This window comes from Parus major, chromosome 12 (assembly GCF_001522545.3).
Source record: "Parus major isolate Abel chromosome 12, Parus_major1.1, whole genome shotgun sequence".
Classification (NCBI taxonomy): domain Eukaryota; kingdom Metazoa; phylum Chordata; class Aves; order Passeriformes; family Paridae; genus Parus; species Parus major.
In genome coordinates this window covers 19,007,234-19,032,561 of record NC_031781.1, presented here as the reverse complement: position 1 = coordinate 19,032,561, position 25,328 = coordinate 19,007,234, and the positions used below count along the sequence as shown (strand labels likewise).

At 47.8% G+C, this 25,328-nt stretch overlaps 1 protein-coding gene across 12 annotated transcripts in view; it reads right to left on the bottom strand.

Annotated features, from left to right (window-relative positions):
- The window catches only part of ITPR1 (inositol 1,4,5-trisphosphate receptor type 1), a 159,492-nt gene extending 135,542 nt beyond the window's left edge, over window positions 1–23,950 (bottom strand). For all 12 annotated transcript variants that reach the window (XM_033517333.1, XM_033517334.1, XM_033517335.1 and 9 more), the window contains exons 1-3: window positions 23,844–23,950; window positions 9,859–9,966; window positions 6,220–6,290 (exon numbers count right to left, since the gene is read on the bottom strand). In XM_033517333.1, coding sequence (XP_033373224.1) covers window positions 6,220–6,290; window positions 9,859–9,950 — 163 coding nt within the window. In that variant the 5' untranslated portion in view covers window positions 9,951–9,966; window positions 23,844–23,950. The remainder of the gene's footprint in view (window positions 1–6,219; window positions 6,291–9,858; window positions 9,967–23,843) is intronic.
- Window positions 23,951–25,328: the final 1,378 nt, after the last annotated feature.

Here is a 25,328-nt window from a genome sequence, read left to right as displayed (position 1 = left end):
GTAGGCTGCAGTGGGCTCAAGTTTCACAATTCAGAGACAGGATTCAGGATTTCTTCATCTTATAAAGGGCAGCAAATTCAAATGTGCACGAGCAGTTGGCAGTTTTCTAGTGCAGCTCTATAAATACTGAAAGATTCCTCATCAAGGCAGAAAAATGTATTTTAGATTTAACTATATCCTAATTCAGCAAGACTGAAAGGTTTTTTTTTACTCAAAATGCTCAATGCTTCAATTTTGAATTAAAAAAAAATTATAGGCACAACAACAGACTGTATTGTTATCCAGTTTTCTCTTCCATCAAACAACCTAAAAGCTTATTTAGATTTTACACTTATTTTGATTTTTACTCTTTTTGGAAAGGGGGTAAGGGGCACCTTTTTTCTTTTTATGGTGTTTGGCTGTAAAACAGAAGTTGGTTGGGATATTCACTATTATGTTCCACTTTCTACTTCTGGAATTCAGCACAGGCATTTTAATCTGACTTGGACATCTCAAAATTGGAAAGGAGTTTCTACTGCAAGTGATGGATGTCTCTGTGAGAAGGCTTTGGCCTCAGCACTCAGGCACTCCCCAAAGTTCTGCTTCCTGCATGAAAAACAAATCCTGCTATTTGAACTGCTAATAGCAGAGGGAAAAAAGAAGCCATATTTAGACTCTAGTTTAAATATCCCTTAAAGGAATCCAGGCACCTTAATAATTAATGCATCCAAGCATTTCAGCAGCATTAGAAGCTCCATGTTCAGAAGGAAAAGAAGCCCAAACTTGGCTGTGCAGCTCAGGTCCATCCCATCCCCTTGCCCATCGTTCCAGCTCCATCCCCTGCACAACACCCACTCCAACTCAGCTGAGTCAAACAATTCAAAGCTTCAAAAGCTGCTCTCATCCCTTTCCTCACAGCAGAGCAGGAAAAGTGTGCCTGGAGAGCACCAGGAGTCAAGGCTCCCACTTGCTGGAAGCTGAACACAGGAACCTCAGGCTGATCCCACAGAAAATCCAGGATGAACACAGGGGTGGCACCGAGTCACCCCACAGCCTACAAAGGGCACTCTATCTGCTGCTCATGCTCCTCCAAAACCAACAGGCAGAGGGACCTGGTTATTTGTTTTAGCTTGTTTTTTAATTTTCAGAAATGTTTGGGAAAATTATGTATGTGACCCTTCTACTGAAAGAATCCCTCATCTCAGCCCTGATGCCAAATATAAACAAGCTTGCCCTGGCTAAATAAGGGTAAATAATGTGTATGTGTGCAGCAGAATTCCAGAGCCTCCAGCAGACCTGCATGAATATTTCCTTCATATTTTTCCTTCATATGGAGTTTCCTGCACGTAACACAAAGCAGGAGTGGGGAGGCTTCAGATCAGTGATGGCAAAGCTGTGGAAGACAAAATATGAAACATTTCTGCCAGGTGGGAGCACACTGACTTCTTCAGTGCTTAGCACAGGGATAACTCAAGAACATCCATCAAAACTGTGGATATTGGGCAGGAATTGCTCTCTGGGAGGGTGGAGAGCCCTGGCACAGAATTCCCAGAGCAGCTGGGGCTGTCCCTGGATCCCTGGCAGTGCCCAAGGCCAGGCTGGACATTGGGGCTGGACACTGGGACAGTGGGAGGTGTCCCTGCCATGGCTGGGTGGGAATGGATGATCTACAAGATCCCTTCCAACCCAACCATCCCATGATCCATACTAAATACAGTTTTATACCCATGTAATTATAAATCAAAGGTGCCCAGGGAGCTCCTGCTGCTGCAGCTCCGAGGCTCAGTCCCCCAGAGCTGGCCCCCAGCACCTGCAGAGGCAGCAGCCCCAGGAGCACAGCGCGGATTAGGATCAAAAGAACAAACAGAATTTGAACTACTCCTCTTCTGCCTCGCCATGAGGGTATTTTAAGTCTAAGATATGGGTTCATTCCTTGAACATCCTGCCAAAAAAAGAGTGTTGCCCAGCAACTACTAAAACAATGTTCTGGAAGGAGGGAGCTGCTGGACAAATTAACCCAGTGAGTGCCCTTTTTGCCAGAGTTTCAAGGAGCTCTTGCAGAGCTGCTGCAAGGCTGGCAGCCAGCTCTGCATCCCAAATAAAGAGCTGGAAGGAATTTCCTGAGAAGCCTGTCAGCCAGCCTGCTCTGCTGTAGTAGCAGTGTCTTGCATTAAACAAACACGGCTGGCTGTGCTCTGCTACAAATGAACACAAATAAAACCCTGCAAACGCCCAGCCCAGAGCAGCACCAGCCCCGGGCTCTGCTGCAGCTCCACCGCCACGCCAGGCCACAAAAAGCATCTCTGTGTGCATTTCAGGAATGATCTCCAGTTAAATGTGGGGCTTTGGCCCAGCTGAGGGTCAGCTCCAGTTCACACCTCCCACATCAATCCACGCACGTTAAAAGGAAATTCATTTATAGCCACTCTTCAGCTGCACAGTCACACTCAAAGATGGCAATTAGAGCTTAATAAAAACATTAAATGTCTTTTCTGTTTAAAGTAGTGCAGATAACTAAGGGAATGTCACACTCTTTCTTTTTTTGGAGACTCATACAAGTAGGATTTCTTCCAGGAATCTCATCTGTACACAGTACATTTATAACAGTTAAGTAAAAAAAACCCATTTTGCATAATAAAGTTAGTAAAAAGAAACGCCCTAATCAATGTACTCTTCAACTTCACATTTTGAAAAGCAGTTCTAGAGGACTTTTGAATTGTTTGGAGCTGGAGGCACGAAGGGCCAGAGAAATGCTGTACTTGAACAAAAAACCCAAACACACCCAAACCACTGCATTTAAAGTGGACAGAGAAAGCCAGAATAAAAAAAAAAATTCCACTGAAATCTTAGACCATAATTACCATCCAACCTCAAACCACTGACCTCAGGTGCTAAGTAATTCTGCTTGGGATGGAAAAGAGTAAGAAAAAGAATCAGCCTTCACATCTTCAAGTGCTCAAATGAGTATTTTAATGACCTAGAGGCACCACAGCATTTACCACGTGAAACAACTGCAGGTAAACACTCCCAGGAACTCAAGCTGCACTAACTTCCTCTGGAGTTCTTCCCAACTCCAGCACTTCACTTTTTTCCATCTAATAACCCTGCAAATCTTCTTTTTTTAAACTATTTAATTTATATTTTTACTCCACACTCCAAGCCTGAACACCACCAGCTCTGAGTCTCAGCTGCTTCGTGCACCTTTCCAGGGCTGCCCCACCACCAGATCCATCTGTCAGCCAACTTATCCCACAACTTTTGCCAAGAAAGTCAGTGCTGGTGTCCTCAGGATGCCTGTGCAGGCTGAAGAGCTCTGTCCCTGCAGCCTGTGCACATCCTCCTGTCCCAGCACAGCCCCAGCTGCCCTCGCTGCCTCAAAGCCAATCCTTCTGCAAGGACTCAGCTCCCAGCACACAAAGCCCCATTTGGGCTGGGAAGGGGCTGTTTTTAGGAGCAGGCTCCCCAGGCAGGGCTGGTTTCACAGCACCAGCAGGTTATCAGTGCTCAGTGACAGAAAATACTCACAGTGAAGCTTTGCTGCCAAATCCCTCTCTCCAGGATGGTGCACACACCCCCACTCAGTGCACAGCAGCTCTGCTCCATTTCAAGGCTCTGAAGAAGAAAGAAAATCCCCCACCCTCTAGACCAGGGCCTTGCTGCTGCCACCAGATGCAAGTGATTAAATGTAGCCTTGGCAACATGACTTTTTACAACCTGGAGCACCTGTGGTTAGGGAAAGAAGCAGGATGGATTCATTCTGCCACCGGATAGACAGGCTTGAGTCCCACACTGAATTTTCTTGGAGTCATCTATGCATATCTCAGCAGCCAATCTTGCTTCTAGACATCTCTCCTCACGTTGATTAAGCATGAAATTTGTATTTACAACTGTTTTACATCTGCCCACAGAAGACAGATCTGCTCCAAGAAGCTCAAAATGGCACTTCTCAAAAAATTATAGCAAAAAGAAGATCCCCAAGCCTGGCCAAAGGTGACAGGCTCGGTGTCCCTCCCAGGAGGGGCCTGACCTGCACCTGGACACTTGGAGCACAGGACATAACACAGGTCACAGAACCACAGAAGTGTTTTTCCAGTCCTCTCTAAGGGTATAACACAAGTCATTTCCATTTGATTCGTTTTCCTCTTGCTGCAAGAAGATTTCTGAGCATTCCTTGGTAATGAGCAGTGCCTGACCCCACTGCTCAGGCCTGCAGCTGCTGTGATGACCAACACAATCCACAGAATGGTTTGGGGTGGAAGGGACCTCAAAACCCAACCCTTCCACCCCCTGCCATGGGCAGGGACACCCTCCCCTCTCCCAGCTCGCTCCAAGCCCCACCCAACTTCATAAAAATGGGATATTTTCCATTTCTGGTGAAGATGGGGTGATAAACTCCTTTATTACTTCTTCTGAATGTATTTATCATGGAAAGCATTTTATCTCAGACTACACTTACAAAGTATGTGTATAAATAAGAGAAAAGCCTGCTAAAATTTTATGGCTTTTGTTGCCATTTACCATTAAGCATAAACTTCCCCATGAAAGCTTCACTAAAGTAACTACAAAGGTTGGAAAAGGTTCACACCATTCTTTCTCCCTGTATAAATTATAAGTAATATGAGAACATTTACAATGTCTAACCACGGTGTTTTATGTCAGACAAATGTCTCTCTGTACTTGCAGTTCCTAAACTGTGCAGGCAAGAATTGCTTTTTTCTCATTCTTTTCTCTCTCTCCACCTCCTTCTGCACCCAGCAGTCACAGTCAAATCTGGCTTTATTCTTCCATACCATTTTAACATCAAGAACGCCTCAAGTCAAGGCTCTGCTTCACATAACAAACATTGTTCTTTCTTGGAGAGCTTACCACTGAATGCTGAACTTCCCCAGGTTGCCTCTCTAGTGTTTCAATTATCAGCAGTTTTCCAGGAAAAAGGGAGAAAAACCAACAAGAACTCGCAGGCTTCAGCAATATTTTAAAAAGAGTTTCATTATATGCAACATCATGTCATGGCAAAAAAAAACAACCCTAAAACACCCAAATAACAGCGAGCAAAAGTAGCAGAACAGATTGTGCATGGTTTTCAAGGGCAATCACCTGCAGTTCTGGCCAAACCTGAAGAGAATGACAGTGATCCTGAGGCCCTGATAAAGGCAAAGCATAACCAAGGAAACAAGATTCATCCAAAGAAAGAAGACAGGCAGCTGCTGCTACATCTGAAACAATAAAATCAAGCCCAAAAGTGTAGAATATTTGGCTGAGTTATCCTCTGGGTAAAAGATGCAACCCAGGGCTCAGAAAAAGAATTCAAGGTCTTTGCAAACAAAATCCCAGTGAGTGCTTCTCTTCCTGTCTGAGGCCCTTCTTGAACAACTCAGCCCTTGCCAAACTGTGAAAAGCAGAGCACTCATTTCTTATCACTGAGCATAAATCTCCTGGCAGAACGAAAGCAAAGCCCAAGGTAGCTCATATCAAATTAGGTCAGATAACAACAGTTGTGGCAAACACTTGCTCCTTTTTATTTCCCTCCTCCCTGAGGTTTGGTACTGGGTAATTAGAAAGAAGGTGTGATAGAATGGAGAAAAAGAAATGAAATTCCCAGGGATCCTTGAAAGCAAATAACTGACAACCTCAACTCCATCCCCTCTCGAAGCCTTCTTCATTCCTGGCTTTGGCTGGGACAGAGTTCAATTCCTTTGCAGCTCTGGTAGAGCCACATTGTGGATTTGTGCTGGGAGCTGTTGATAACACAGGGATGTGTCAGTGACTGCTGAGCAGATCTCTGCTGCTCACCTCACCTGTGAGTGCTGGGGGCACAGCCAAGCCCAGGGACATCCCAGACCATGGGATCATCATCAGGCTGGGATACAGAGCTGGGAGCACCTGTAGAGTTGGCATTTGTCTTGGCCCAGCACCTGCCTGCCCATGGGAAATCAATCCATCACCTACTAAACTTCTTTATCTGAACACTCTTCCTCCTCTCCCAGTTCTCTCCCCCATCCCACTGGGTGGGGCTGACTCAGACATTCCCCACACACACATTTTTCCTCATAAGCTGTCATTCATGGAAGAAGATGACACTAAAATACGCTACAGAAAGCACGGAGGTCAGAAACTGTTACACGCCACCGCACAAAAGAAGAATCTTTGAAAAGATTCTTCTTACGAAGAACAATCTTAGAAGAAGAATCAAAGAATCTTTTCAGAGCAGAAGGGTAAGGAGCTGTCTGACCAACTTACCTCTGAATTTTTTGGGTGGGTTGTTAAGATCACCTGCTTCTGGCTGTACAACACACCGATCATCCACAAGGCTGCAAAGAAATGAGCAGTGAAGTGAGATTCCATCCCCCTGCAGCCCCTCACATCCTCCTCAACAAAACCAAAGTCCTTCACTTGCAATATTTCATCCGAGTGGCCACTTCAGCAGAAGACATTCCCCAAATGCCAACTTATGCCAGATCTTTCTCAGAAGCATGCAGCTAATTGTTAGTGTTGCCCAGAGCTATGCTCCTGGTAGGTGGGACAATAAATAAGTCATTGCTCCTGTGTTCTGCATCATCTTTATGTGCCCTGCTCGAGGTGCAGACAGAACAGCCCATATTCTAGGGAGGTGACAGACAGCCTCAGGACAGTTCCTGCCTCTTGGACAGATTTGAGTCACGCTGCAAATGTGTTTATATGAATAGAGAACAGGAAAATGTGACAGCTATGCAAACTGGACACTGACCCTGTGACCCCTCAAGTATTAAGAAATGGCAGGAATGGTCACTGCCACAATAAAAATTGACTCCTGAGAGAAAGGAAGGCACAAATGTACCTTCCTGCTCACCAGCCAAACACAAGGTGAGTCAAGGGACTGAGCCAACCTCCTCCTGCTCTGCCAGGGAGTGGGGGAGAAGTGAACCCAAGAGAGTCCAAGAGGGAATGCCAGGACAGAGCTGTCTGTCCCTGCACATCCCCCACAGGGTCAGCTGAAATCCCACAGAACAAAGGGAATAGTTAAGAAGCTCTGCCTGAGCAGCTTTGGATCAGGGTGGAGTTGGGCTTTTCCCAAACTGGACAATTGCACCTGTAACCAAACACTTTGGGGTCTGATTTGATCCTAAATGACTCAATTTGGCCCCTTACACCCAATCTGTCAAAGAGGCTTTCTACACAAACGTAGAAAGTAAAACTCCAGGGTCAGAGGTTTGAGAGGTCCATTCTCATGCAGAATCAACTTGAGAAAGACTGAGACCTAGAATATGAGAGTTGTTCCTTGCAGAGGCTGGTCACATGCAGGGAGCATCTTGAGACAACAATTAGAGAAAATAAGGAAGTGCATGGAAATAAAGAGATCAGAGAAACTAAGTGGGCTCAACAGTTCTATGCATCTAAAATTTGCATGTGCAAACATTCAGAGTGAATTGCTTTTTCCCCATGGATTTTCTCCCTACTCAGCACTACATAATATATATATTTATAGGTGCTCCAACGTGAATGGTATTGTCATTTGAGCTGAAGCACCTGCTTCTGGTGAGCAAAGGGCCAAAAATATCAGGGAAATAGGTTACTCTGGTCATCCCATACAGATTTCTCAGTGCAATGTATCCCTCTCATCTGAGATTAAGTTGAAAGTAAAGAGGAACTTCCCAAACTAGTAAGAGGAAGATTTTACAGGGTGAGAAACACGAAAGAGGATATATTGTACCCCAGTAATCATCATGATGACAGCACTGAGTTCGGGAAACAGCAAGAGTAAAGTTCTGATTAAGCAACATGTCATAGGAATATTAAATAGGAACACTCTCCAGAGATTTAGGACAGCATTAGAATGTAGAGTGGTATCTGCTCCTCAACCTTCAGTAACCACATAACAAGTCATTACACATCGTTATGACATCAGACTGTCAAAGCTCCACATGGGCTGAAGGACAATTACACCAAATCTTTCCTTTGCTGCTTTAATTTTCTCCAGGACAAAGACTAAATTAAATATGGGACAAAACTAATTCGATTAGGAAGGCTTATTAAGATGATAATGCATTTCATGTTTCACATAGCAATTAGGATTTCTGGCTTAAATTAGGCTCAGAGATATGTGGCCATTATATAATGCAGTTACCTTAAAACAGCGCTAACCAAATCAAAGAGGAGGCTCAAACACTGAGGGGTCTTCAGGCCTGCCACGAGAACATCCCATCAAGCCTAGGCAAAACACGTGCTGGGGGCCTGTCATGTCCAAAAGGACTACCCATGGTGAAAAATATCTGCTCAGCAATGCCATCAGAAGCCACAGCCACTGCATACTGTTCATCATGCACCGCGTGGGATTCCACATGGCAGAACAACTTTCTACTTGGTCTGGAATTATTTACTGCCAAACTCGCTTCAGGACTGGGAAGAAAAACAATAGGCAGATGTAGAGGATAATTCATGTTGCCAGTGTTCAGCAGATAGTATTTGGCCCGTTACACAGCTGATCCAGGACTGCAGAGTGCACGTGCCATATTTGACGAGGACCTGGGAAATTTGTCAAATACATTCGCCAAATACTATTCGACCAACCCTACTTACTACATCCCTTGCTTTTATCATACCTTCTTTCCTTTCTGGCAGCATCCCATATTTTCTTCTCTTTCCTATAATAGATCATGGTGCATCTTCAGTGACTGCTTCCTTCTCTGCCCCCTTATTTTCCAGAATCCTAATAGCTAGAGGACTAAACCTACAAGTTAGTTTGGAGTCACTGGGGTGAGATTCCAGCCCACCGTTTCCTGCCGAGGCACTTACCAGGATGCTGTCTGTGTACCCTGCTTGGGAGCTCCATTTATCAGATGCATCTGGACTGTAGGCATCAAAAAATGTGCTGTGACTGTACCCACCCTGAGGCCCCTAGGGCTACTGGAAATGAGAAAGAGCAGGTTGTGTGTGTGCCCCTCTCCGGGCACATCCCCGTGTGCCACACGCTGCTCCCGCCCTCGGGAATGGGCCAGAGCTGCTCCTGGAGCTGCTCCCCTGCAAGGGTTCCTCCCCAGGCAGCTCCTGATGCTTGCAGAGGTTCCTCCTCAGCAGGATCAAATATTCCCCTGGCCCTCCTCAGAGCTGTGCTCCGATTCCACGGCTTTGCTCTGCCAGCTCATCCTTTTCCCATGTGAAAAGGCACTTTTTTGGTTACTGGAGTAGCATTGGCTTCTCCCTGCCCCAGAGCACCTGCTCTGTGTCCTGGTGGGAGGCAGCACCAAGGGGCTCTGTGGGAACAGGAGCTGGCACAACACAGCTCCCACTGCAGCTCCAGAGCTCTGGCACAGCACAGGGGTCAAAACAGCTCCTTCCATAGGAGATAAACAATTTTGTTTGTAGGAGGAACTTAAATTAAACCTCAATTTTAAGACCAAACTAGCTGCAGTGGTGAGTTACTGGTATTTAAACCACTTGGGTCAGGGATTTTGTTCATTGTTCTGTTAGATATATTTTTTTAAACTACTTCCATTGCCTATGCTACATCCTTTGTGCAGTCAGCAGAGCGCTCTGGGGTCTGTTCACCCCTGGCTGGGGAGGGGGCAGGGAGGGACAGGACTGGACACACGGATGGACACGGGACAGACAACAACATGAAAATCATTTTGGATTGCATTATTGCATTCATTCCCCCTCCACCCCTTCACCTGACAAGGCTCTTCCTCCCCACCAAGGACATAAAACTGCACCACATCCATTGATACGCTCTCCAGCCTCCCAAAATCTACCCTGCCATATTCACTTTAGGCCATTTTTAAATTTAGGGCCAAATCTATCCATAAAGCTCCCTTGCTTTAGCCAGGATTCCCTGGGATCAGGCTCAGGAGAACTAGCTGAGCTCTGCCAGTGTTTTGAATACAAGAGAACAGCTGTTCTTACCCCAAAGTGCTAATAAATCCATTGGTTGAGCCCTCTGCATAGAGAGAACAAATATCTCCAATATGAAGGAAGCTCGACATCTTGTCAGTCATCTCTGGCTTATTGCCCCTGGAAGAAAGAATAAAGAATAAAGCACAACATTAATCAGGCAGAATTCCTCAGTGCAGCTACCTGAGGTTACAGCAACAGGACCCTTTGCCTTTGATTGTTGGTTTGTTTGAAAAACCCAACGAGCTCTCCCAGTGGAATTTCAGGTATCAAAGAGAAGCCAGCACGCCAGAGTGCTTGCTTGGAAAAATAAACCAGGGAAAAACAAGCAGCTCCTGGCATGCCATTCCACGTGGGACTGCTTCACAGGCAGGCACTGATCCCAGAGGATGCTGGATTTCAGTGCAGCTGTACCAAGATATTCCATCCCACCTGCCAGGGGGAAAGGGGGCGAGGGGATTGCTTCAGTTTAAGGCATATTTGTATCTAAATCACATTTCTCTGCCTGAATTAAAGGCTGGTTTAAGCATCCTTTAAAGGCTCTCCTTTGTGCTGGAAGGCTGCTCCTGAGAAATTCAAAATATTGACCCGATTCATGCAATATTTTCTGATAAAATTTTGACACACCAGCAGCCTCCTGCTTACACCTGCAGGCCTAAAACCAGAATTAGGTGGAGACCCACTCAGCATGCCTGACAACAGATTTTTGCATGTAAAAACAGAAAGATTAAGATTTTTCAAAGTCAAATGCTTTATCAGAAACCAAATCCCTGTGAAATCAGTAATACTTCAATCCCAGGTTTAAAATAGATGGCTTAAATGTAACACAGAGGAGACAGACACTGAGTGTTGGCAGCTTCCACTGTATTAAGAACTTTATTTTCTCTAAAGCCCCAAGTCCAAATGACACAGGACCCACCTGTCATTTCAATAAATATAGAAAAAAAAGTGAGTTTCAATCTGTCACAGCAACAAAGAGACAACATGAGCCCAGATTAAAAAACCCCAATGGTGCAGATTTTCAAAGACAACTTTTCCAAGCCCGTTTACTGGTCTCCTGGAGATCCTCCCAAGCCCTGCTTTTTCATCACCAGGTTCAAAAGGCCCAAGCAGCTCCTGTGCTTGAGGTTTCCAACAGCAGGAGCACCAAGGTTCCTCCTGGCAGGCTGTGAGCCCTGCCAGCCAACACTGCCCAGGGCCACGCTCCCACAGCTGAGGGAAAAGAACTCACACCACCTCCACCCTCTCTCCATCACACCCAAAGAGGTTCTAAGTGGTCTAAGAGCAGAAGAAGTGAGCAGCAGGAAATTCTGCTTATTCCAGAGCACAGCTCTGACTGTACAGGGATAAATATCCCTCTCCCTGGACATTATCTTGTTTACCAAAAGGAAAGGTTGTTAGGAAAGATTGGAGCTCAACAAGGACAAATTCCTGGTGATCTGAAAGCTGCTGTTTGCAGCTATGAAAGGGCAATAAAAACCTAAAGTTACACTTTTCTGTCAAAAAAGCTCCAGCCAGCTCTCCCCCCTCACTCCCAAAGGACCTGCCCTGCTGGGAATAACAATAACAACTTTCATTATTATTAAATCAAAGCACACCATAGACATTCTATCCCTGTAAATCTGTGTCACTGGTGCAATGAAAAACAAATCCAGGAAAACCACGAGATAAAAGGCCAGGCTGATTTACAGGTAAAGGGGTCTCAAATCTCTGGGATTAAATCTGGCTGCAGCCAAAACCAAACCCTTTGGCTCCAGGTTGCTTGTTAAATGCCAGCTCCTTCAGCCACTGCACATCACACACTCTGTTCCCATTCTTTCTTGACAAGTGGACAGAAAAACACTGCTACCTATTTAAGATATATGCCACAAAACATACAGAAATGTGCAGAGTGACTGAATTAGCAGCACTGGAAACACAGCTTTTCCCATTTCCTGACTTGGATGTTAAATTACCAACTTCAGACTAAAAAACTTTTCATTCCTCAGAATTAGGCTCAACCCTGAATTAATACAGCCCAAAGTAAAAGCTGTCTAAGCCAACAAAAACCACAGATACTTTGAATTTAACCTTTTCCACAATGGCATTAAGGTTTCCCCCTGTGAGGGGGATTGCTTTTTCCTCACAAGAGGCAGATGTTCACCACAGATGTTCCCAAGGGAATGTGACAGTCAAAATGATTGACTTCCATTAGAGATTTTTCTCCTGAGGGGACAAAAACAGTCTCACACCACTGCCCAAAACCAGGCTCAGGGATGGACAAAATTCTTGCATCCCTTTCCAGGATACAGCCTCAATTTTCTTACATTTTCTTCACCAAGAAAGATACCAACATACCCTGAAATTTTAACTCTGACATATCATGATAGTACAAGCCCCTAAAAAAAAATCTTTTCTGCAATTTACTAAAAATTCCACTAATAAATGTTTATCAGCTTTACCCACAGCCATCACAGAGTTCTGCATTACAAGGGTGGCATTAAGGGTGGCAGCAGCTCAGTGAATTGAGCTGCTGGGGTCTTCACCAGCTCATCCTTAGAATTTTGGGATGAGTTTCCAAAGTCGCACTGCAGAGCTGGCTTTGGGCTGCAGCCTGGAATCCCAGCCTGTCCTGCTCCCAACCAGGACAGCTGTGCTCCTCACAATTCCAGCTTTGCTGGACCTCAGCTTTCCAAAGGCCTCATCTGGCTACAATAACCTTGTTTTTCCAAGGCTTAGGCAAGGATTAATCACCAGCTAAGTCCTCACTCCCCTTTCTCTTGTATTTTTGAATACTTTTCTAACAGCCATCAGTGTGATGCCATCTCCAGCACATCAGGCAAGCAGAGAGCCAATTCCCACTGGGGTGAGCCTCCTATAAACTGATAAATACTGATAAATATAACTGATTTATCCTCAGGCTTCCCCACAGTCCAAATGAACACTGGCTACATCTATTCTCTAATAAAAAGTCAGTCCCCCTGACACTCCTCCATCCAAACACTGCTGCTCAGCTCGGCCAGGGCTCAGGAACACGCTGCACTGGCAGATGCAGAAAGGACTCAGTGACCCCACAGGCCCCCACACACACACACAAAGGAAGAAAATCATTGCTATATTGATTTAGCTTCAAAGCTTTTTACAGGCTCTTCACAAGGGACTACCAAAATCACTCCAGTTATTGGCATCAAACACCAAATGATCAGCCACCTCAAATGGAGGATTTCTACCTTTGATAACTGGGAAATGTGAAGGAAAAAGTAAAACTGGAAAGTTTTCAAGAGCAAAATTTCCAGGTATCTAGTTTGAAAACCTCTTCCTAAAACATACTGATCACAGCAATCCTCCCAAAATCAGACCTCTATGGGGGTCATTTTTGGTTATTTTCTTCAGCAAGACAAGCCAGAAGCGGAGGCAGCAAAAATCTGTCAACCTTGGCACATTTATCCCCAATTCCCAGCACAGGGAGACAGCAGGGACTGAGCAGAACAGGTTTGCTCCAGGACACGTCAGTCAGAGCATCCATGTGTGTCCCCCTGGCTGTGGAGGGGACACTTCCCACCGCCAGGGATGACCATCAGAGCACCAGGACCATCAGGAAGGGCAGGACAGGAGGATTTTCACCTCCCCAGTACCTGGCTCTTGTGGGTACAGCACAATCCTGCTGCTCAAAAAGCAATTGTGCTCCATCGACAAATGCAGCCATTACCCCACTATTTATTTATTTTAGATATGCCAGTGCCAAGAGCAATTGATTTATACAAGAGGAGGGGGAGCACCCTAAGAGAACATTTGCAGTTATTCTGTGCATAATCCCAGCTTTAATGGCACTCTCAGAGCCTTGCAAGAGGGGAGCCCTGCAGGAAATTCATCCTGTTCAGCTCAAACACAGCAGAGTCAGCCAGGGAGCATCGGCCTCCTCTTCCCCTTAAACACTGCAGGAAAACAAGATTCCCTCCAGGTAAACTCCCTTTAAAAAAAATCAAAGATGAAGCACTGATAAGCATGGCATTCTCTGGCAAAAATGAAGCCAGGTTTCTTCAAGCAGCTTAACTCAGGTGGCAGCAACGTCGACAGCAGCAACCCAAGCTTTAAAAATAATGTTCTTTTCCCACTAAGCTGAAGGTTCTAATTTTAACAGACAGAAGGACTTGCCAGGCTACAAAAGCAATGTGAACTAAAAGTGGACTGTACATTGAGAAGTTAACTATATCTGCCCATAGACATCAAAAAAATTCCTGAGATATGAACACATTCTACAGTATTTTTAAGCCCTGAAAGCCTGAATTTTTGTAATTATGTTGGTGACTGTTTCCTCATGTCTATACCAAAGTTAGTCTCAGTATGGTTTAAATACAGTTTATCTGCACAGGAAAACAAAATCAAGTTTCTGCTTAAGAAACTGACTAAAATAAATAAACAAACATAGAAATTTGCTGAATTTTATGTGAATTTCAAGACACCGACGTACAGGTTTTTCTGCTCAGTGGGGCTGGATCTGAACGTGCATTAGCTAAATTCAGGCAGGGAACTAAACCCAGGAAAACCTCCTGCTCAGCCCAGGAGCTTCAGGACTTTCCCCTCCTGCTCTGGCCAGCACAATCTGCACCACCACACTCAGAATTTGACCTTCTGAGTGAACAGAAAGCGACACAGCTCCGGGGTTCACTTCTATTTCTTACTACAGATGGTTTTGTGTGTATCCTCAGGACCAGCTGCTTCTCCTGCAGTATAAGGGAGTGAACAGAACGAGTTCTGAAGCACAAAGGAAGGGTTTGTGGTCCTTGACCATGGATTGTCCCCAAACCCAAGGAGCAGCTCTGTGGACCCAGAGCAGCTCTCAGGACTCTGCTGTATTTTAGGGCACAAGCAGAGCATATGCTCATCCTAATGGCCTTGAACAAGCCAGGATAAGCTGAATATAGCCCCTGAAACTCAATCCTTTTTCTCATGAAAACACATTTCACACCGGCAGTTAAAGCAGGATTAACAGTGAAAACACAGCGAAATCAAACTGACTGCTCAGTATCAAACACCTCAACGAGACAGCTGCCTTTTGAAACCCTCAGAACGGGAAACACAACCGCTTTGTAAACATTTCACGCTAATTTCTCCCATCACTCATCTCGCTGCCGATGCTAAGTCAGAAAAAACAGGTTTCAAGAGCAGCACTGGGAGTTTGCTTTCCTTGGAGAGCAGAGTCAAGGCCCCGTTTGAAGTCCCTGCTTGTGACAACATCCCTGCACTGTCATTCCTCGTCTCCAGCATGTGTGAAAAGCCTTTTCCGAAGAATCCGAAGCTACTTCCCTGATTTCACGTCTCACACGTCTGCTTTGTGTAGGATTTTAATTCTGTACCCCACGACTGCAAATCCTGTTTGTAAAATAAACAAGGCCAAATGTGCCTTATTGCAGACTGTTTGATTCCCAGCAACTGGGACATAAATTACTCTAAGATGCTTCAAATTATGTTTGTTTAGAGAAAAAAAAAATCTCCTTGCTGTGCCTCACAGTCCCAGGATGCACTCAGGTCTCTACTGGCAGATTTTCACTAAACAATTCAATAAACACTGGCAATTTTATATGGACTGGTAGCAAAACTGGAGCAGCACTTTATCAAAGTCTTTTTCACTATCTCGGTTGTTTAAGAATAGAATCTCAAACTGTACTTAAGTGTTTCGACTTCATTACAGCCGACAGGAAATTCCAGAGTGGAAGTTTAATTCTGTTTCAGTTTTTGACAGAAACAAGACCAGAGTTTAAGGGTAGAGAGACAACAAAGAAGCAAACACAGAGAACTGCTTAATGGCATAAGCACAATCATCTGGAAATTAGCAGATCTGAGAACCCCCAAGACCAGGTAAGTCTGTGCTTGAATTAAATGGAATCGAGTCATTAATGTTGGTAAACTAGGCCAAGGAAGTTAAAATTCTTTAAATGCAACCAAACCCTGCATTACACTGAAAATCCAGTCCTTAGATAATCCAGTAAATCCAAATTTCACAAGATTACTAGGCTGAAAATTTGGCCCTACAGGCTAATCAAGATTTCATGTGGTTTTTTGGGTAACACCCACAGAGAATTCTGTATTTTCCCAGGTGCAGCTAACTTGAAAATTTGAACCCAAAACTGATGTTTCTCATTCTTATTTCAGTAAAAAAAAGGGAAGGTTTCCTCCCTGAGGACGCTAAGAAAGATTCCCAAGAATCCCATGAAAACAGCCAAAGAAGGGAGGAAGTGCTTTATTTAAAAGCTCACCCAGTGAATAATCACTGTGCTGGGGCTGAGGACAGAGCTCTGTCATCTGCAAAGCTTCTGACTTAGCAAATCTAAAAGCAGCTCTTTTAGCTGCCAGGGAAAGCAAATAAAGGGATTTTGGGATGTGAAGCAGGCCACGTCCTGGACACCAGGATCCTCACACACCTGCAGTGGGACCCAGCTCAGCACCGCTGTTTCACGGAGTTCCATTTCAGAGACTGCACGTTAAAAGAAAACCCATCAGTGCAGTACATTTATCTACCACAGGATCTTGTTTTCCCCTTCAGCTGCAACCTTTCATGTCCAGGAGGCTGCTCTCTGCCACACATGGGCGGCTGATGTGCTGTGAGATTAAGGAGAAATGCACTTTCTCAGCCCAAGGATTTTTCCGCCCGACGCTTAAAACGCAGATTTTTTCCCCAATTTCCAGGCTGAGCAGGCAAGATGGAGGCTGGGGAAGAGGGGAAGGAGGGAGCAGCACAGAGCTGTGACTTTCTCAAGGACATGCAGCAGGTCAGCCTCGGAGCCCAGATCTGAATCCAGGTCTCCCGAATCCCCATCCACCAGCCCACGCTCCCCTCCGCTCCCAGGAGAGAGATCGCTCTCACTGCACATCCAATCAAGCACACGCTTCCCCTTCCTCTAAAAATAAGTAGGAAGAGGAGTGTAAATTCACACAGCAAGATGATGGCCAAGTTAATTACGTTCTATTCATACTATTTGCCACTCCACAGATAAATAGATTTTTTTTATCATATCAGTGACAAAGTTATTCAGAAGTTACTATTTCATAGGTGCAGCAGCAGTTTAAGGAAACAGATAAAGCCGCTCATTTCAGTAACTTTAACCTCAATAAAACCTCAGTACAGGAAAGCAAACGTTCACAGTGTCCTTTTCTCCTTAGAAAGGGCACCTGCTTCCCTTTTTTTTTTTTTGTAATTATTTGCCTAGTGCAACCAGACAAGCTAGTTAGAGAGAATTCAGGTCAAAAGCATGGAAGTTACACTCTGACAGCAATCCCTCACACAGGAGCCACTGAGGTAAGAAACACGACTGCCAGGTCCTATTGACAGGCATCTGCAGACAGCTGGAAAAAGAAAATCTATTAGAGACACACTGTCAGGGGAAAAATAGCATTTTTTTGTTCCAAAGCAAGTACAACCTGACAGCATCTTCTTAATCCCATGAAAAGTAAGGAGCACTTACTGAAGCTGATAGTTCCTGAAGTCCAGCCCTGCTGGCTCCAGCCCTGCTGGGAGGAGGCAGCCTGGATGGACATCAGCCTCTGGACGAGGCCCCTGTGAGCACACAACGTTTTCCAGCGTATTTCCATCAGGAGAGAGCTGGAACACGCCAAAAGGACCAGGATAACCAATGTCACAGGGAAAGAGAGCAAGCCTGGTTTATTACACCCAACTGGAGTTCGGCCAAGGAACAAAGATGGCACACAAGAGTCCCCAGTGTCACTTTGCATGGCCAGGTACCTGCTGAGGGCTCAGCACAGCGGGGCTGGTTCCCTCACCCCGCTCCCCACATCAGCCCTGCGTGCTCCTCGAACTCTGCAGCGGCTCCCTCGCCTCCATCCCCTGCAGCTGCTGCCAGTGCCCAGTGCCCAGCACCTTCCCTGCCCGTGCCCTCACCTCGGCGGGGGCTCCCTCTCCTCCATGCTGGGGCCGCTGTCGGTCTCCAGGGCTGCACTGGCCACGGTGGCCCCCGGCACGCTCGGCTCCCCTCTGGCAGCGAGGCCAACGCTTGTGTCCCTCCCGCTCCTGCGGGCTCCGAGCGCTGCTGCTGTCCCCGAGGCAGGACCCTCCCGGACACCTCCGCTGGCTCCGGCTCTCTGGATAAAACCTCAGCGCCAGGGACAACCAGCCCAAGAGGAGGAGCCACTGCCAGCACATGATGGGCACGTGTGGAGAGCCACTGGTGGCCAGGGGACCTACTTTGAGCTCCAAAGCCCTGGTGGGCCGGGCTGCTTTACAGATGAAGGCTCCGCTTCCCAGGCTGACTTGTACCTGTTGGCCTCCCAACTGTAATTTTCTAGAAGGCTAAGGTTCAAAATACTGAGCCACCCACGAGCATTAGCATCTGAATCTACTGAACACTTCACAGAGGAGCAGCCAAGGATTGCAGAGTTATTTTAATCAGAAGTTTTCAATTAACCCTTCAGATCAAGCACCATCAGCCAGCCGAGGTCAGCGTCTGCATCTGTGGCCATGTGTTTCTTCTTGGAGTGGGACACAGATGGGACAGAGCTGGACTGCAAACAAAGCTTTTTTTCTTCACAACTTCTTGGCAGATTTCTGAATTTCTGAAGAAGTGGAAAGGATGGGCCAAGGCACAAAAGAAATGTTTACAGAAGTTCCATGCAAAAATTGCTACTAAACAATTACATAAAATAAAAAACAAAGTACAGCCTTTGGGCAACAGCCATTTTTTGGCCTACTATGATCAGAAATTTCTTCTATGTGCATGCTCAGAGATTATCACCTTGTGACCACAGCCATCATGCACTGGATGAGGAGAGGATGAGCTGCCTGTGTCCATCGTGACACTGAGTTCAACCAACCAAGCCTTGTCCCTTAGAGCTCAGCATCACGTTCCTCCCAAAGCAGAGGCATTACCTCACATCCTAACCCAGAAACATCTGGCATTTCCATTTCTCAGAGCTATTCCCCCTCCTTTGATCACCTCTGCAGCCAAATGATCAGTCACAGACTGGTTTGGCTTCAAAGGGACCTGAAAGATCATCTTCCACTCCTTTCCACTATCCCAGGGTGCTCCAAACCCTGTCCAGCCTGGCCTTGGACACCTCCAGAGAAGATTATCAGTGAGATATGACCACACAGCTTCCTGCAGCACTCTTCATGTTGGCTTTCTGGCACATGAAGATGCAATTACATTGCCACAAGCCACAAATCTCCAAATAACACAGACTTCCATGCACATTTCCAACCCATTTTTCGCTCCAGTGGGTTAACTTGCTCAGATATCAACTGACATTTTATTCTCCATAGAACGCTGCTAAGAAGTTCTGATCCAAGTTTTGGGAAGCTTAACCAAAACCACAAGCATGAAAATGAAACTCCTCTGAGTTCAGAACCCACAGCTGAGTGTTGCAGCTTTCCTCACTGGAATTACAGTTCCTCTAGTTTCCATTTCATCTTTTTCACAGAATGGAATTCCAGAACAGTTTGGGTTGGAAGGAACCTTGAAGATCCTCTCATTGCCACCCTGCCATGGGCAGGGACACTTTCCACTACCCCAGGTTGCTCCAAACCCTCTCCAGCCCGGCTTTGGACACTTCCAGGGACGGATCAGCCACGGTTTCTCTGAGCAAATTTGATCCCATAAACCACAGCTGCCCTGAAGACCTGGAAATGAACTTTCTCAACAGGTACAGCCCAAGCAAGAGCCACACAAGGAGCCTGTGGATGCCTCTGCCAACCTAACAAGTACTTGCAGCACCCTGGAAAGAGGGATCTGCCTCCATCCCCAGCCACTGCCTCCCAGTGCTGAGACAGAGAACCAGGCAATAATTGCTGTAGTCCTTTTGTAGTGTCCATGGGGAGCAGAAATTAGACAGGAATATCGAGCCAGATCAAAGCTTGTGCAGTTTTGGCATCCTGCCTCCCGCAGCAGCCTCCAGGAGAGGCTCGGCGGAAGAGCACAGGAATCTCTTGGAACAGCCATGGACACAGCCAGCATCCGGCCCTGCAGCACAGGGACACTCTCCACTGCTCTTCCAGTCTGTAAAACAGCACCTGGCCCCACCCAGCACAGGCCACTGGATCAAACCGGGCAGCTTTTGGCTCCCCTTGTGCATCATCACACACCAACAACACAAAAACAGCTGCTTCAGTTTCTGCTGCCATTGTAGCAGAAGAAACCGATTTGGGACATAGAGTAATGCAGATTTTTAGGAATCAGGATTTCCACCACAGTCTCATTGTGACAGAGACGTTACATTTACATAACTTTCTAGCAGCACATGGTTTTCTGCCTCTAAACCCCTTGGTCTCCATAAGCTGCTTTGGTGAGGCCGCCTTCCCTCACACTCACCCACGGGAGAGCCAGCAGCTCGTCTACCAGCTACTACAGAGCCACTACCCTCATCCCACCTCCCACGGGAGCCTCAGATTCCTCCTGGCTTTAAGACAATCCTACAACTACAACTATCTTGTATTTATGGGGTAATAATGTCTCAAAGACTCCCAGTACACTCTGCAAGTTGACACATCAGATAGTCCAAAGGAGTTTGCTGTGCCATAGTCAACAAAGCAGCCAGAATCACGGGATCATGGAAGTTGGAAAAGCCCCCCCAGGTATGGAATTAAACTGATAGCACTGTGCCCACTCAGCCCTGTCAGGAAGAGCCACATCTGCTCAATCTTTGAACACCTCCAGGGATGGGAACCCTACCTGGGCAGCCCATTTCAATGCTTGGCTACTTTGTCAAGTTATTTTTCCTAATACTGAACCTGAGCATCCCCTGGCCCAGCCTGAGGCTGTTCCCTCTCCTCCTGTCCCTGTTCTCTGGGAGCAGAGCCTGATCCCCAGCTGTCCCTCCTGTCAGGGACTTGTGCAGAGCCAGAAATTCCCCCTGAGCCTCTTTTCCCCAGGCTGAGCCCCCCCAGCTGCTCATGGTGCTCCTGACCCTTCCCCAGCTCCATTCCCATCTCGGGACACTCTGCAGCTCCTCAATGCTTTTCTTGCACTGAGGGTCCCAGAGCTTCCCCCGAGACAGGAGATGCCCCAGCAGTGCCCAATACAGGGACTGCACCAGTGCTGGGACAGCTCAGGTGGCTCTGGTCTCTTGCCCACCGGACACAAACGAGCCCAGGTGGCCAAGAGCAGCTCCACCTGCTCCAAGAGCTCACCAGAACAAGCAACACCTGCTCTTCTGATGGCTCCAATTCAAGGACGGGTCCCAGACAAGGGCTCAGGATATCTGGGATCTGCTTTAATCCTGCCTGACAGCACTGAACAAGAAGTTCCACCTCAATGCTGTCTATTTCAGCAATTTACCAGGAGAGACCAGCTCATCTGATGAGAAGCAGCCAAAAGGAGCTTCTGCTTCCAGAAGAGACCTCTAGACCACCCCAGTTTGACCAGCCCCTGGGACTGTTCCCTTTTCTTTGGCACACACACAATACTGGAGGAGCTGGATCCCCAAAATTCACCCCAAACCTGCAGGTGGCCCTGTTCTTGTGCTTGCCCCGCTGTCAGGGACATTCAGTGCTGTTTTTACCAGAGGAGTTATTACAAAACCAGACCCAGACCTCACACCACACAACAGCATGACATTGTGGTTTGCAGCTCTCACTCTCAGCTGCAATGGCCTCACTCGTGAGCTGCCAGGACTTGAGATTATTTCTTCACTTTAACTCCATTTGTGCATTTTCTGGACTACACCATGCCAAAACAAGTTTGTTGAGGGAACATGAGAGGATTGATGGTGATGTGGATAAAATCATGTTACAGAACCACTGAGGGTGGAAAAGACTTCCAGCATCATCGAGTCCAAATCCTCACCTTGTCCCCTAGCCCAGAGCACTGAGTGTTCCTTGGATACCTCCAGGGATGGGGATTCCACAACCTGCCAGCCCCTTCCAGTGACGAATTCCTCCCAAAATCACATTTCTCATTTTTAACCAGAGATCACAACAGCCCCTTCCATCCCCTCCACTCTGTTCATCAGTCCCAGGACAGCTCCGTTCACCCAAACCTGCAGCTCCAGCAGCCACCAGCAAAGCAAAACACCAAATGTCCCCTTCCTGTGCTCCTCACTAAGGGCTCCTCCACCCTCCAACGATGGTGCTCAGGATTAGCACATCTCATAAAAACCATTTCCCCGAGCTAAGCTCCACCCCACGATTGCAAAGCCAAAGTTACTCTTGTTTGTTTACTTCCCAGTTTAACCTTGTAAGAGGAAACAATTTTCAAGGCTTAATCAACACTGCGAAACAAGCAGATGGGGGGGAAAAGCCCTTCATCTAAGCAAACACTTTAATCTTGGGGAAATAAGGTATTTTAAGAAGAAAAACCCCTACTACTGACAAACAAGAGGCGGCTTAAAGAAAACATTAGAAATAATCAGCTCAGCATCAGATTGTTTTGAAACACACTAGAACTGTGTTTTTATTTTCACAGCGACTCCTTATTTTGGTTTAGGCACACTGAGCACTACAGCTTTGTCCCACAGTGGTCTATTTCCACTTTTGTTTCACCAGGTGTCCTGTTAACCCTCAGTTAACGCTGAATTTTTGGACTTACCAATGCCACCAAGCTTTCTCCTCTCATTGAGCAGCCAAAGCTCTGCTCCAGCCGTAACACCCTGCAACGCTGTTATTACTTCAGGCACTTACACCAGCAAAACCACCAGGCATTTAGACCATGGAATATTTGCTGTGTGAGGAAATTGGCATAAATTAAAGTACAGAAAAGAAACCAATGAGAAATCCAGTGCCTGGTAGCCCATTAACTTGGCCACAGAAGAACCACGGAGGAAAAGGAAGGGATGTTGGCCTCACATGGCATCCCGCACTCACACAGCTGAGCCCTGCAAGGAAAACAGCTCCACCATGGGCCTCTGGCTCAACAGGTCTGCAAGTCCTGGGATAGCAGGCAAATTTCTGAGCCCAAGAACCTCAAAGGCAAATAATAACTAAGAAATAAAACACGTGCACAAGTGTCGACCCTCGCTAATAAATAAAACCACCAGCTCCCACACACGCTACTCCCCGCACAACTTGCAGTCACTAAATCTTCATCAGGCAAAGATCTGGATTGTATTAACCACGTTCTCCCTTCCTGATTTGTGAGCAGCAGGACCGCAGCCCAATCCATCTGTGGCTCAGCAGGCACAGAACCGCTCGCTGCACGGCAATAAATTCAACTCAAACCTTTCACCTGTTGGACCCTTTTTAGACAAATTCCTGCGAGCCAGAGCGAACCCACCTGGGGCAGGGAGGGGAAAGGCTGAGCCAGCCCCAGCTGGTCCCGGTGCATGGAGCATTTTCCCTCCGGGGAAAAGCCCTGGGACCCCGCAGGGAACAGGCACAGGGAGCCCGTGCAGAGCCGGAGGATGGCGGGGCAGCGCCGGCCCCAAACAACCCGCAGGAGCCGTGAAACCGCTCGGGATTATGGCACATCCCACGTACGTGCATGGGGAATGCACATGTGCCCCCACCCCTTCCCCCGCCGAAGTCCAGTTATTGTAGTCCAGGAAACAGCCAAATATTTGGCCTGTCAGGCCAGTCACCGGGACCCTCCGAAACATCCACCCACAGCTGCCCGCTTTTTGACCATTTAAGAGGAAGAGCGCCCATAGCCAAGTCCCCATCGGCGCTCACGAGTGTTTACATAACGCCAAACATCCCTCGCAGCCGAGCCCCGAGCACGGGGGCAAGAACACGGGGAAAGTTGGAGCGGACGCGCAGCTCCAGTGCCGAGCCCGCGGTGGTCCCGGGGACGGGACCCCGGTCCGGCAGCGCTGCGGGACCCGCCGGGAGGGCGGAGGGGACTCTGCCCGGTCCTGCCAGGGCTGCGGCGGCCGGGCATCCCCGCCGAGCACGGGAATGCAGCCCTGCACAGCAGCGGGCTGCATTCCCGGGTATCCCCGCCTAGCAACGGGCTGCATCCCCGGGCATCCCCGCCCAGTACCAAGCTGCATCCCTCGGGCTGCGGGACGGGGCTGCTCCGGCGGCCACTCACCGCCTCCCTCCCTGTCCAGCCGTGCCCCCTCTCTCCCGGCCGTACCTGGCTGCGGAGGCGGCGGGGCGGGCTACGGACGGCTCGGCAGCCCCATTCCGGCGGCGCTCCCGGTCCCGCTCCCGGAGGCTGCGCCCGCCGCCGCCTCAACTGCGCGTCCACATGGTCACTGCGCTCCTCGCCCGCCGCCGTGCCTTAAATAACCCGCGAGGCACGCTGGGTAACCGAGTCCTGCCGCCGCCGCGCCGCCGCGGGGGCGCGTCCCGCAGGACTACAGCTCCCAGCGTGCCCCGCGCCGCGCTCCGGCCGGGGGGCGTGCGGTCAGTGATGGGGACGGACCCCTCGGTCCGTGCGGTCAGTGATGGGGACGGACCCCTCGGTCCGTGCGGTCACTGATGGAGATGAACCCCCTGTGGCTGCGGCGCGGATGTGTTTTGCTCCGGGGGGCTTCGCACAGAGCCCTGGAGCGGGCGAGGGGCGAGCGTGCGGGGAAACCAGCCAGGGAGAGTAAACACTGAATAAACACTGAGTAAAGCAGGTGTCAGCGCGATTTGGGGAGCGCAGAATAGCGGGGAGGTGACGCTGAGGTGGGCACCTGCCTGCTCAGGTGCTGTCACCTGTGGCGTGACTCGTGCGAGCCCTTGCCTGAGCAGATCTCGGCTGTTCTGCTGCTCCAAACTCTGGAAACAGCGAGTGCCACTGGGGTTCCTCTGCACTAAAATCACGGCACGGGGATATCAACAAAGAGACATCACAACTTCAGCCAGAATGACCAGCAGCGAATAAAAAATAGTAATACTAATTTATTTTATTATGCAATTATTTGTCCTTAAATATTAGCCAAGGTTATTTCCCACAGTTACACCCTAATTTTCCTGCTCTCCGTGGCTGCCTGGCAGCACCCAGAGCCGCGCAGGGGTGGGTGCAATGTTTGCCTGAAGAACTGTATCACTTTAACTGGGATTTAGGTGAAGGAAACATTTCCCTCTGCTCCCTCTCACCCACACCCACCTGCTTCTTGGGACAGGTAGGAATGGTGCCCGGCTCCTGGCTTGTTTCCATCTCTACAGCAGCAGCATAACGCTGATGAATGGGAACAAGCCCAGATTAGCCAGTTTAAAATCAATGTAACATCCCCCTGCACTGGCTCTCCATTAAAAATACCTCCAGAGGAGTTGTAGTTGTGGCTCTGGAGCAAGGATATGCAGAAACTGAAGCTCGTGACTCAGGAACTGAAGCGAAGGTCAGAGAACAGAGTTTTATGGGTTTCCTACATGGCTGCAATACTACAAGCCATTACTCATCAGGAATTTGGCAGAGTAGTGGTGCCTAATATCATTAGATAATCCTAATGAATTCTTGTGTAATCAAATCTAATCTCTGGCTGGGTTCAGCAGGCAGAGGCTGTGAGTGGCTGCAGAGGCTCTGAGGCAGTGACAGAAGGGCTGTCACCAGAGCCAGGGGCAGAGCTTTGCCTGCTGAGCACCTTGAGCAGCTCTGCCTTGAAATAGCTCCAGCACTGAGGGATAAATC